The sequence below is a fragment of the Apium graveolens genome, chromosome 7, assembly GCF_009905375.1.
Source record: "Apium graveolens cultivar Ventura chromosome 7, ASM990537v1, whole genome shotgun sequence".
Lineage (NCBI taxonomy): Eukaryota > Viridiplantae > Streptophyta > Magnoliopsida > Apiales > Apiaceae > Apium > Apium graveolens.
The window spans coordinates 82387771-82399878 of record NC_133653.1 but is presented as its reverse complement, the minus strand read 5'-3'; the positions used below and the strand labels follow the sequence as shown (position 1 = coordinate 82399878).

General features: G+C 32.7%; 1 protein-coding gene and 1 long non-coding RNA gene across 2 annotated transcripts; one reads left to right on the top strand and one right to left on the bottom strand.

Annotated features, from left to right (window-relative positions):
- Positions 1-5144: 5144 nt before the first annotated feature.
- Positions 5145-7181, top strand: LOC141670747 (uncharacterized). Its single transcript, XR_012554710.1, has 3 exons — positions 5145-5329; positions 5429-5781; positions 6957-7181. It is a non-coding gene; the product is annotated as an uncharacterized LOC141670747 (long non-coding RNA).
- Positions 7182-7282: 101 nt separating this feature from the next.
- Positions 7283-8775, bottom strand: LOC141673807 (galactolipase DONGLE, chloroplastic-like). The gene has a single exon (XM_074480543.1). The coding sequence runs from the start codon at positions 8773-8775 to the stop codon at positions 7432-7434; it is 1344 nt and encodes a 447-aa protein (XP_074336644.1). The 3' UTR covers positions 7283-7431.
- Positions 8776-12108: the final 3333 nt, after the last annotated feature.

Here is a 12108-nt window from a genome sequence, read left to right as displayed (position 1 = left end):
TCTAGCTTTGTTAATTTGCAAGGTAATTACCCAAGGTCCCTTATGATTAGATAAGCATATCCTAGGAGTTTAAGCTTCTATTTCTTCATGAATCTCTTCCAATAAATCAAGGAAGAAGATGATGAATAGTGTTTTCAAGATTAACTATCTTTATTTTCTTTGATTTCCTTTAAGATCCAAGCATTCCTAAGCTATCTCAAGGCTTCTCAAGGCTTCTTAAGGCTTCCTAGCTACTCTAATCACTCCAAGGAAGGTATAACACCTCCAAACCCTAACTTTACTTTGAGTATTAAGATGGTTTTGATGGTTATAGTAAATGAGAAGCATGATGCTTGTGTGTTTAGAGTTTGGATTGGATTTGTAGTGATTTGGATGTTGAAATCTTGTTTATAGTTAATAAAACTTAAGTATAGCTAGTAGTTCATGTGTGGGGTTGTATAAATTGGAAAATCTTGAGGTTTGGGGACTGATGTAGTAAGGTTTAGATGAGAGTTGGTTGTATTGTTGGTTATGAGTTGAATGGTGGTTGTTTGCGGTGGTTTAAAACTTGGTAATCGCGTAAATATAGCCGTCGTAATGCCCGATTTACTTTAGACTGTTTTTGTTCTTAACATCAGGACCCGTGAACTCACTGTTAGGTTTTGACCATTGCCATGATTAGATAGTTCATTTTACGAGCTTCATTTTGATATGTGGTTCGTTTGAATCCGATGTACGGTTTAGGAGAAACGACCGTTTTAAGTAACGGCGCTTTGCGACCGAACCATTACCCCTCGCCTTACTTTGAAACCTTGGTTAAGGACTTTAAATGACTAATTGGGGTATGAAGAAATTATGTTAAGTGGATTAGGCAGTTGGTAAGGTACTCGCAAAAGAATCTCCTTAAAACTCTTAATGGTTAATTTATTAAAAATGGTGGAGCCGAGGGTACTCGAGCGACTTAAGTGAATCGTTAAGCGCGAAAGCGAACGTTAGGGGTCTAATTGGTTAAAGTCTAGTTTCTTAAGCAACCGGGGATTAATTCCGACTTATGTTGTTGTACATAGGTTATCGGACCCACTCTAAGCTTAAGTCTATCCGGGAACACTCAGGCAAGTTTTCTACCCGTTATACTGTTGTTGTGATGTATATATGTATATGCATTATCTTGTGATAAGTGCATGATTGTTATTAGCAAATCTTGTGATATATTGGAGTATGTGATATGATATTTATATGCATGTCTGTTTCGTAATCTTGATATCTAATTGTTGATTCAATTGCTTATAAGTTGCATAATACCTATGCTAGAGATAAGCAGTAGTTGCGTATACCCTTAGTATAGGGGACCCAAAGGTGAACATTTTTCTAAACCGGGAGTCGATGTTCCCGAGTATATTATATATATATACTTATATATATATAGATATAGTTTTCAAAATTATTAATCGAATAAGGTTTATTCGATAACTTTATTTTATTTAATGAATATTATTCTGAATATTCATTTGTGGAATTTTGACTCTGCTTACTTTATTTAATGAATATTATTTTGAATATTCATTTGAGGACTTATGACTCCGCTTATTTATTAAATAATATTCTTTAGTTTATTAAAGAATAATGTTTCGATAATCAAACTTATTTTCGATTATTCAAATAAAGATCGTACTTTCGTATAAGTATATCTTTGGTTATTTATTATTCATTTCAAGTATAAGTTTTAAAACTTTTACTTCAATTATTTTTATAAGAATTATCCTTATGGGAATATTATTTAAATAATAATATTCAGATATTTTCTAATATATCGGGACTGATTTATTTCATTAAATCAGCTTTACTCTAAACATTCTTAAAAATATTTTCGAGTCTTCAAAATGATTTTAAAAGTTAGAGCGGATCCCAAAACTCGTTTTCAGATTTAAGATCTTCCTTTCGAAGGAGACTTGAATATTCGCTCAAAAATCTTGGGGATCCGGCTCTGTGGTGTATTTTATATTCGCAACAAGGTTGCTGTTTTGAGAAAACAATTTGATTACTTGCCCAACGTTCGGGAAGTAAGTCCATCTAATTGAGTCGGCATAAGCGACAGGCCGGGGTACGGTCTATGAAGGTGTAAGAGGCTGGGTGACAGTCCATCCACGCGTGAGTGGCCGGGTAACGGTCTAGCGCGAGGTCCTAATGCGGCCAGGGTGATGACGGCGAGGAATTCATCCATCTACAGTAGAAAAGGTTACTTATTGGTATCTTTGCCTGATCAGCAAGATATCGGGTTTATGCCAAAATTCTTTTCTTTCCAAATTCATTGGATATTGCAACTCTGTTCATACTTTACATGACAGAGGTTTTCAGGAAATGTATGGGAGATATATATGAATATATATATCGGGACTTAATGAATTATCTCGTAACTTCATTTCATTCAATGATATTTCAAAGATTGAATCTATTCAAGTCTTATCTTGTAGTCTCATCAGTGTGATGAACTTTTGAAACTGATGATACCTTGAACGGTGGTAGTTCAAGTAGTATCCGGAAAAGATATAAGTATATTGGAGTATCTTGTAACTTCATCTTTTCAACTTATATCTGGTTAATGATTATCTTATGCATGACAAAGATTTTCACAAAAACGTTGAGACAAGGCTAGATATATGAGATCACCTTGCAACGATATTTTTATACAGTTATAAACTGTAACTCTGTGTATATTATACATGTCAGAGGATTTCAAAGATTATGAAAAGTATATATACTTATATACTGAATATTTTGCGACTTGGTCGCGTTAAGATATCAACTTGGTTCATTTCTTCTTGACCAAGACTTTCATGACTACTATGAGAATGCTCATATATTGTTAATTATTATACATATTATTTTGGTGGGCTTCTTGCTCACCCTTGCTTTCTTCTTTCATCACACAACAACAGATGGAAAAGATGAACAGGACCAAGCTTCCAATTCGCAAGCGGTTAGGAAACGTTCCGCAGTTTTCTGGAAGCGTTGATGCCACCGTAGCTGAGGTAGGAGCTACCAATAGGCTAGGTTTTCAACTATTGATGAACCAGACTTATGTATAATATGAATTGTAATAATGGCAAGGAATATGTAAATTATCCAGAAACCCTTTTAAGGTGTAACGGTTTATAATTGTGGAATAAAATGACTTGTGTTATTTTTGGTATTCATCTCTGAGACTATAACTTGTGGTGTGTGTGTGTGTATATTGTGGGGTCACAGTACTCAGTAGTTGGTTGACTGTTAAGATTAAGTATTGATAAGGGAAATGGAACTCGTGACAACCCGAATCCCCGACCCCGGATTTGGGGGTGTTACATTATTCGTCTTATGTGCGTCGCGAACATATAAGACAGGGTGTTAATCTTTTGTGAAGCGACGGTGGATCTTGAGATTTAGAACTTGCCATGCTAGCATAGGTTCATGTACGAGTATGCATGATTAGTGGGTAACTCTAACCGTTTTATTCGCCCTATGTAATCAAAAGGAATAACTTGTTCTTAAATTGTTATGTTGTCAATTTCTGTAGACATATAGGGACTCAACATAATTGATGCCTATTCAACTTCTATCTTAATTGGGGATGTTTGGTAGAATGGTATTAGTACAATGAAAGTTGGCTTTTATCAGTTTCGTGTTATTCGATTAATATCATCACTGTTGCATGCTAAGGGTAATAACAATGACTATTGAAGGAAGTAGTAATGAAGTTGTGATCTCATGAGTGTTTTAATATTGTTAATTCTAAGTGTTAATTAAGTGCTTAATTCTAGTAGTTAATTGTAGTCAATAATTAGTTAATCAAATCTAAGTGTTATTATCTTAACATTGAGAAGTAATCATACATTGGTGAGTGAGTTTAATTGAACATAATTAGTCTGAGTCTCTGTGGGAACGAACTAGAAAGTATTTCATATTACTTGCGAACGCGTATACTTGCGTGTATTATTAGCGCGTGATTTCGCCCTAACAGGATGCGAATCAGAGTCGGACTCATCTTCTTCGTCATACACCTTACGGTCGTTCTTGTACTTGGTCGTTCTTTCTGGTCCATCGGCCCGCAATGCCTCGCTTAGTGCTTTTTCTTGTAGCTCAATTTCGTCCTTTTGGAGCCGCAAGGCCTTCAGCCGTAACGCATCGGCTTCTCTCCGCTTAGTGCGGGCTTCCGCTTCCTTCTCTGCTTGGTCATCTTTGGCATTTCCCTTCTCCGCAGATAGTTTTTCCGCTCGGATTTTTAGGAGTAAGGCTTCTTCCTCGGGGGTTAATTTAATGACCCCGGCGGCATCCGCCAGGGCGGACGTCTGCCCCGCATCGTGTGGGGGAAACCTGGTGGTGGTGAGTTCTCATGGATTTAGTTTGTCATTGTCTCAATATCTCGTCTTGTTATTCTCGTATTTCCCACAGACGGCGCCAAATGTTACGCCCAGATTCCTTCAGAATGGATGAACAGGCTTTGGACGCTAGGAAACTAACTTCGGTGGTGACCTGAAAGGGAAATGTTCTAAAAAGCGCATTAAGCGGCCATTTAAGTGGAATCGGGGCATAAAGCGCTTCGATTTTACATTAATCGGATGATAAAGCGTTTTTAAAGATTAAGCGGCCTTGTAAACGGATTAAGCCGTTATTAAGCGGATTAAACGGTCATTAAGCGGTCAAATCGATTTTGACTTGTCAAATTTTTAATTGTAAATAATATTTATTTTAATAAAACAATAATCTTGATTAAAATAATTAATAATATATAATTTTTTTTAAAAACTATGTTTATATTCTTGATATTTTATTTATTTTCAATTTTTCAGTAATACACATATTATTATTATATTTAAAATTTTAAATAAATATTTTTATCCGCTTATAGATCCGCTTAAAATTCTGCTTAAATGTCCGCTTAACCGCTAGAAGGTCTCCCCTCCGCTTAGGTCCGATTTGCGTTTTTTATAACACTGTCTCTGTCTCCGAGGATAAAACTTGTAAGCATATTCAAGTTCAGTGAAGACTCCAAATATAAAATCACCAAACTTTTCAGAGTATAACAACAAAAATCTTACTAATTTTTGATGTCGGAAAATATATTTACAAATATGTCATCAATATTACAACATGCATTTAGATGAGTGTTATTGATTGCATTCGTCCACCAACGTCGAGTGTAGTAGAAGAAATTAATGGCATTCTTAACTACTCAACAACTCCCAGAAGTTTTCAGTATCTTCAAACTTTGCACTTCAAACCAGCCATGGCCTCCTCTCCTTCCGGTTCAGCAGCTAAACAGAGTCGGTTTTTTAAGATCGTACCATCTGACATTGGCTCACATACTGAACTCGTAAGATTCTCAACAACTTCTTTATTTTTTTAGAATTTACAAAATTTATGTATAAAATAACTTGTCATCACTGAGCGTGTGTGGTTGTATTTTGTGCAGATGGTTCCGATAAAATTTGCAGATGTACATGGGAATAACCTAAGTGACCGTGTTCTCTTGAAAGTTCCGAGTGGTTTAATTTGGTCGGTTGATTTAGAAAGACGCACCAACAGGGTATGGTTGCAAAATGGTTGGCCAACATTTGCAAATCGCTATTCGATTCGTGGTGGTTATATGTTACTTTTTATGTATCTTGGTGATTCACAGTTCGAAGTATCTATATTTGATTCAAGTGCGATTCAGATAGACTATTCGTTGTATGACATTGACGATTCCACTAGAACTGATGTGATTAGGCCTCGTTGAATGACAAGGGCCTAGTTCTTCTCGACAACAAGCACAGCTAGAAAAAGGTATTATTATTATTATTTTTACAAGTTTAACCCTTGCCACGGGTCCCAAATTAAAAATAACATTATCATATTATTATTTGTATAAAATTTAAACTTATAGTTCGTGCAAAATACAGATCCAAATATAATATATAAAATACTTTTTAAATATGTAGTTAAAAAAATCGAAATTAAGTGTAACTTTAAAATTTCACCGTATAATTCTAGTTATGCATGCACTAAGTATTTACTTATATAAATCTGAAATGTTAACTTACTAATACAATTATTTCAAAGTAAACCGACGCTTGGATGTTCAGCAACGAATAAAAATTTAAGGAAAATAAAATTTACAGAGAGTAAAAGTTAATTTTTGTCCGTTGAGATTTTATTACATAAAATTTAAAAAATAGTTGTATAATTTTCTAGTGAGTACCAAGATTTGGGACCTAAACAGGGTTTCGCTTATTAGTATAGTAGTTGATAACTCGTGCGAAATACGGGACTGAGACTAAAAATATCGAATTAATATTTGTAGTGAATTATTCATAATCCATGCGAAACACGAATTAAAATTAATATATTAATATCAAATATTAAATTGGTACTTGTAGAAAATAGTTATGTAGTTAAAAAGAATCTAATCAGTTTTGAAATTTTCCACCATAATTCTAGTTTATCATTGCTTAACTTATATAAAAAAAATCTAACATATTAGTTTTATTTTGTGAAACGAATTGTATCTCTATCTTATGAACCAAATATCTGTTCTTTAGACAATTTAATATTAATTAATATAATTTGATAATTATCTTATAATTAGCCTTTTAAATATAGTTTATTTAATATTACTTAATTATCGATAAAAATTAATTTACAAATTAAAAGTAAATAGATGTTATTAAAATTAATTTAATATTACTAAATGTAATCTAAATACAGGCCATAAATTTGTTATTGTTAAAATATGTTTTTTTAATTTAAAGTATATAAACGTTGTGATGAAGAGTAACAAATACGATCGTTAAATCAATAAATTATCATCAACTTATGTCACCTAAGTACCAAAATTTGATATTTTAGTACTTTTAGCACCAAATTATAAATTATAGACAGTTGCTTATTAATAAAGAGTATAGATGTTATAAACAATGTAAAACCAACATACATATTTGTTTGTGTTTGACATTTTTCAGAAGACAGTAATGGTGCGTCTGCGTAAGAGGGCAAAGAACTAGAGCACTTGCCTCAGATAGCAGAATTAGCTTTCGAGTTTTAGAACCCATTTTTCATCCATGTAGTGAAACCATCACTTGTAGTTTTAACATTTACAATTCCGTAGTGACTTGATCTCAAAAATGTAGCTTCTGTGTACGCTTCCAAAAATTTGTAAATAGTTGTATGAACAACGACAATTGCTATGTGATCTTCAAAGTTTCAGATGTAAAAGGTTGGTTGAGTAAGTGCAATGCTTACAGTAACAATGCTAAAATCAGTGCTGGTTAAAGGATGTTTGCACAATTATATCTCCTAATAATCTGGCTGCAGGAGACGTTTTTGAAAGGCTTAGAGCTACTTGCTAGTAAAGCGTTACTAATTCTATATGAAAACTGTTCAATACATATGTTGAACCTGTGTGACTTAACAGAAAGAAAAACAACTGATAGATTTCTAACAAGATAGGCAACCTGACATCTGTAAATCTATATATGCAGCTATCCACCAGTAGCAGACCAAGGTAGAAAAAGGACTAATATTTACCATACTCTTGGCTGCATTTCTCCAATACTGACGGAACTTACTATGGGCATTGGCTATGAATTCTTCAAAACAATCCACACCTTGCTTTTGCATTTCTCGTAATTTGGGGCATTTCAGAAACTCTATATACGTCTCCAAATCATGTACACAAATTGGCTTGTCCATCACAAAAAAGTCTAGTGCTATTTCAACTCCAACATGAACATAACATGATAAACTCCAAGGAAGCTCAGTTTTCCAACCAAAATGACTAATTTTCTCATTAAGAAAAATCCCTGGCATCTTTGTAATAGGGTCCTTTGCATTCACAATCCTAAGAACTTTAATTCCTAATTCTTCACATCTTTTCTTCAAGCCTACATTCCCGACACGTGGCCCAGCAAACGAGAAAACAGTTATAGGAATCACATTGTTTGAACCATCTCTATTTAGTTCAAGTTCAGCAATGTCATAAGCTAATAACAATGCTAATGAACTCCCCATGCTATGTCCCGCAAGTGTTATACTAATTTCCTCACCTTCATACTTTTTTAACAATCGTTGCACTTCCGAAAGCAATTGTTCTCTACAACTCCCAGACGTAAATTTGTTATCTTTCTCGCCAGATGTGTAAAGATTCAAAAATCCAGCCTCCACTTTCACATCAGGCCTCGAATCATTCGGATCAAATCGAGCCAAAACGAGTGAATGCATTAAATTGGCCAACCACTCAGGATAACTCACGGTTCCTCGAAATGCAAACAGGAAATCTCTTCTTCCAAGCCTCTTAGTCTCCTCATCAGTAGAAACACCAACATATCCAATCCAACGACCACAAATGTCGTGAGCCGGAATATCAATATCAGGAGTAACATAAATATATTTTGTAATATTGTATCCCGAATCTTTCATTCCCACATTTTCCAACATTGTGTCTTTTCCATATTTGCACTTCATGTAACGTTTGCTACGCGGATTAAGATCGAAGGCCTTGTAACAAGCTGCAGCAAACTCACCGTACCTTACGATTTCTTGTTGGAGGAGAGGGTTCAGGGGTTCTATAAGATTTTCCCAGTTGTTAAAACCTTGTATCTGTCTCCAGGAATGAGCCAAGCTCAAGGTCCGTTTCGTGTGTGCAACCTTTGTTTCCATTCTACGACAACCCGTAAATGTTGTGCTTGAAGTATGCTCTATTGAAGAAGCTAACGGCTTTAATGAAGGCAAAGAATGAAAATTTATATAAGAATTGACCATATTTACCACTGTCATGACCATGGCTATAAACAAATGAAGAGAGTCTGAAGGAATAATGCCCTTAATCCTCGCAATTTAGGAGCAAATCCAAAATATCACATATTGAAGAAATGGGCTTTACCTTGCATTAATCAACCAACGTGAAATATTACTGTTTCTGTTATAGGGCCTCAAGTTGGGCCTGTAAAAATTAAAAGCCAACTCCTTTTTTCCATGCGTTCTTAGTTTGAAAAAGCATGTCTTTTATGCGTTTGAACCATTAACGCATTTTTCAATGTATTTTTAAAAAAATTATAGAATTTATTTTATATTGTAAAATTAATATAAACGTAAATAAAAATTGCGTTTTATAGAAACGTATATAAAATATGCGTTTTCAAGTGATAAAAAAGGCCATTTTTTTTCATATTGTGAGATTTTTGGTCATTTTTTCTAAAATTGTAATAAAAAGGGTCAATACCGATAAAAAAGACCGCCCTTCGACTTTTTACTGGGTGAATAAAAAAGATTGTTCCGTAAAATATTTTTTAAAATTTCTTTTTTAATAAAAATTTATATATATATATATATATATATTAACATTTAATTGAAGATTTTTTTTTAAAAAAAAGTATCCGGAACTTTAACTTTATACACGTAAAAAGTCAAAAGAATTTGTATTTTTGGACGACGAGAGTATTTAAAAAAGTTTGGGACGAAAGAAATATTTAGAAAAGTTCCCTAAGAGCATCTCTAATGTGTTAGCTATAATTGATTGGCTAAATTGGACCTGTAGGACAATATGTAAAATTTGTGGAACCTGTAAGGCATTGTACCTCAATGGTATTGGATATATTGGTTAGCTATATTTTAAAAATAATATGTTATTAAAATTTTATGTTGTTATAAATATAATATATTACTTTAATATGATAATAAATGATTAATTTTTTTTTACAGATTTCTTACAAGTCTGTAGTGGTTCAAAAAATATAGTCAATATTAAGAGGTTGGCTATATTTATAAACAAAGGTAATATATCATTGGGGATGATTTTTTTTACATAATCTCTTTATTTTTTATTTATAGTATGTATTAATGATTTTTAGTTAAGGATTTTATGTGGTTAGAGATGTTCTAATGGCCGAGATACAAATATTTATAATATTTTTTTTGGAATTTTCTAGAGAGTCCGAAAGTTTTATGCTGATTGTGTCATTTCGGCACTTAATAAATATGTCACGTTATTTAAATATAAATTTTGAATATGAGCATGCTTGAATAACTCAAGTGATTAATAGTTTTTCATCTGTCATTTCAAGATTTGGATTCGACCTTATTTATCCCAAAATTTTGGAAAACAAATACTTATTTGTAGGTTATAAGCCATATTTGTCGATAAATATAAATTATGATTAAAAATCTGAGACACGTATAAACACTACTTGATATTTTTATAATGTAAAATCTCATATACTTTATTATAAAATATCCGTTAATATTGATCATAATTTTTAAATTTGGAAATTATTCAATGCGTATCTTTATTGCACTTAGAAAATATGTTGTTCCTACAAAAATAATAAGAAAGTTACAAAATCTACTAAATAATCTTAAATACTGCACAATACTATTCATATATTATTTAACTTTGATGAAGTACAACTCAAGTATCACTTTATTTTCCCCGGAAAATAGTGGTGGTTAAAAGAAAATCCTGGTGGTCCAATTGTAGTAGTGGTTCGATTGTAGTTAGTATGCGGATGCACGAATTTAACTAGGAGTCACTCTGATATATTTTTTGATAAATATCAAATTATGATAAAAAAAAATCTGAGACACGTGATCATATTACTTGATATTTTTATAATATAAAATCTCATATAATTTATTATTAAAATATCCGTTAATATTGATCATAATTCTTAAATTTGGAAATTATTCAATGCGTATTTTAATTGCACTTAGAAAATATGTTGTTCTTGTTGGATATTGTGAATATTTTTTTAAAAATATATTTTTATGAATATATCAAATATTTTATTCTTTGAGATTGTGTAACGTATGAGTAAATGAAATCAAAATAATTATATTTTGAATTTGATTGATTTGGTGTCCAAGTTCATTTTGTAACTTGTGCATTAATTTGTTTAGCAAGTATGGTGGGTATTTTGAATTTGATAGCAAGCATGATGGGTCCCTTGTCTTGTTCCTTCTATTCAATATTATGACTCCTCTTTAGCCTATATAAGGAGCTTGTTGCATACAAGTTTGATACACCAAAAACAAACAAACATTCAAATCTTTTCTCTTTCACATGCTTATACAAATCTCTTACATACACTGTTTTTTAGTATATATATTTGGTGAATTTATCATCTCTTGTACACTTACATGTTATATTATCCGTAGCCAGCATTACAATATATATAAAGAGTCGGGTTTACTTAAACCGAAGATAACAATCTCGAAGAGTATATTTGTTTCTTTTGGGTGTGGATTGACCGATAATTACTAGGTGCAAGAAATTATTGTTAAAGAATATTTTTTGGGCTGTTTTATTCTGGGGACGACGGGGCAAAAGCGATTATCTAGCACTTTTTGGACATAGCCGCGAAACGTCTTAAAGAAAGCGCGATTCGTGACTCATCCCATAAAAATCCGATATATTCGTTCTATTTTTTCAGATTTTAATAATCGTAAAATAATTTCTTTCGAAAATTTGTTTTTTGTTTTTTAAATATTTTTTTACAACAATTTTAAGACGTTTCGGAATTTTGCGATTATTAAGAATCTGCTTGCCATGTCTACTGTAGATTTTTCTGGTAATGTAGCTTTTAATATTAATAAGCTTTTCCGTTTTGAGGGTGTGGACTTTAAGCGTGGGAAACAAAAAATGTTATTTTTCCTTACCATGTGTAAAGTAGCTTTTGTTTTATCGACCCCAAAACTGTTATGCCTGCCCCACCCGCTAGTAGTGAATCTTCTGAAACTGTGACACCCGCTAATACTGAAATTGCGAAGGAGATAGATTTGTGGGTAAAAAATGACTTTCTTTGTGAGAATTTTATTTTGAACGGCTTATCCAATAATTTGTACGATTACTATAATTCTGATAAGTCGGCCAAAGAAATTTGGGAAACACTTCAAAAGAAGTATGATACTGAGGAGGTTGGCGCCAAAAAATATGTGTTGGATTTTTAACGCAACGGGGTCATGGTAAAACACTTTTACACATACAAAATCCAAATAAAAGCATATAAATCGTGAATAAAAATTCGAGGGATCGAATCTAACCTTTTTAAAATAATTCGGAGACAACGATCAGAGATCCCTAGCAGTTGCTCCTCAAGTGTGAAGCACTCCACCGGTATC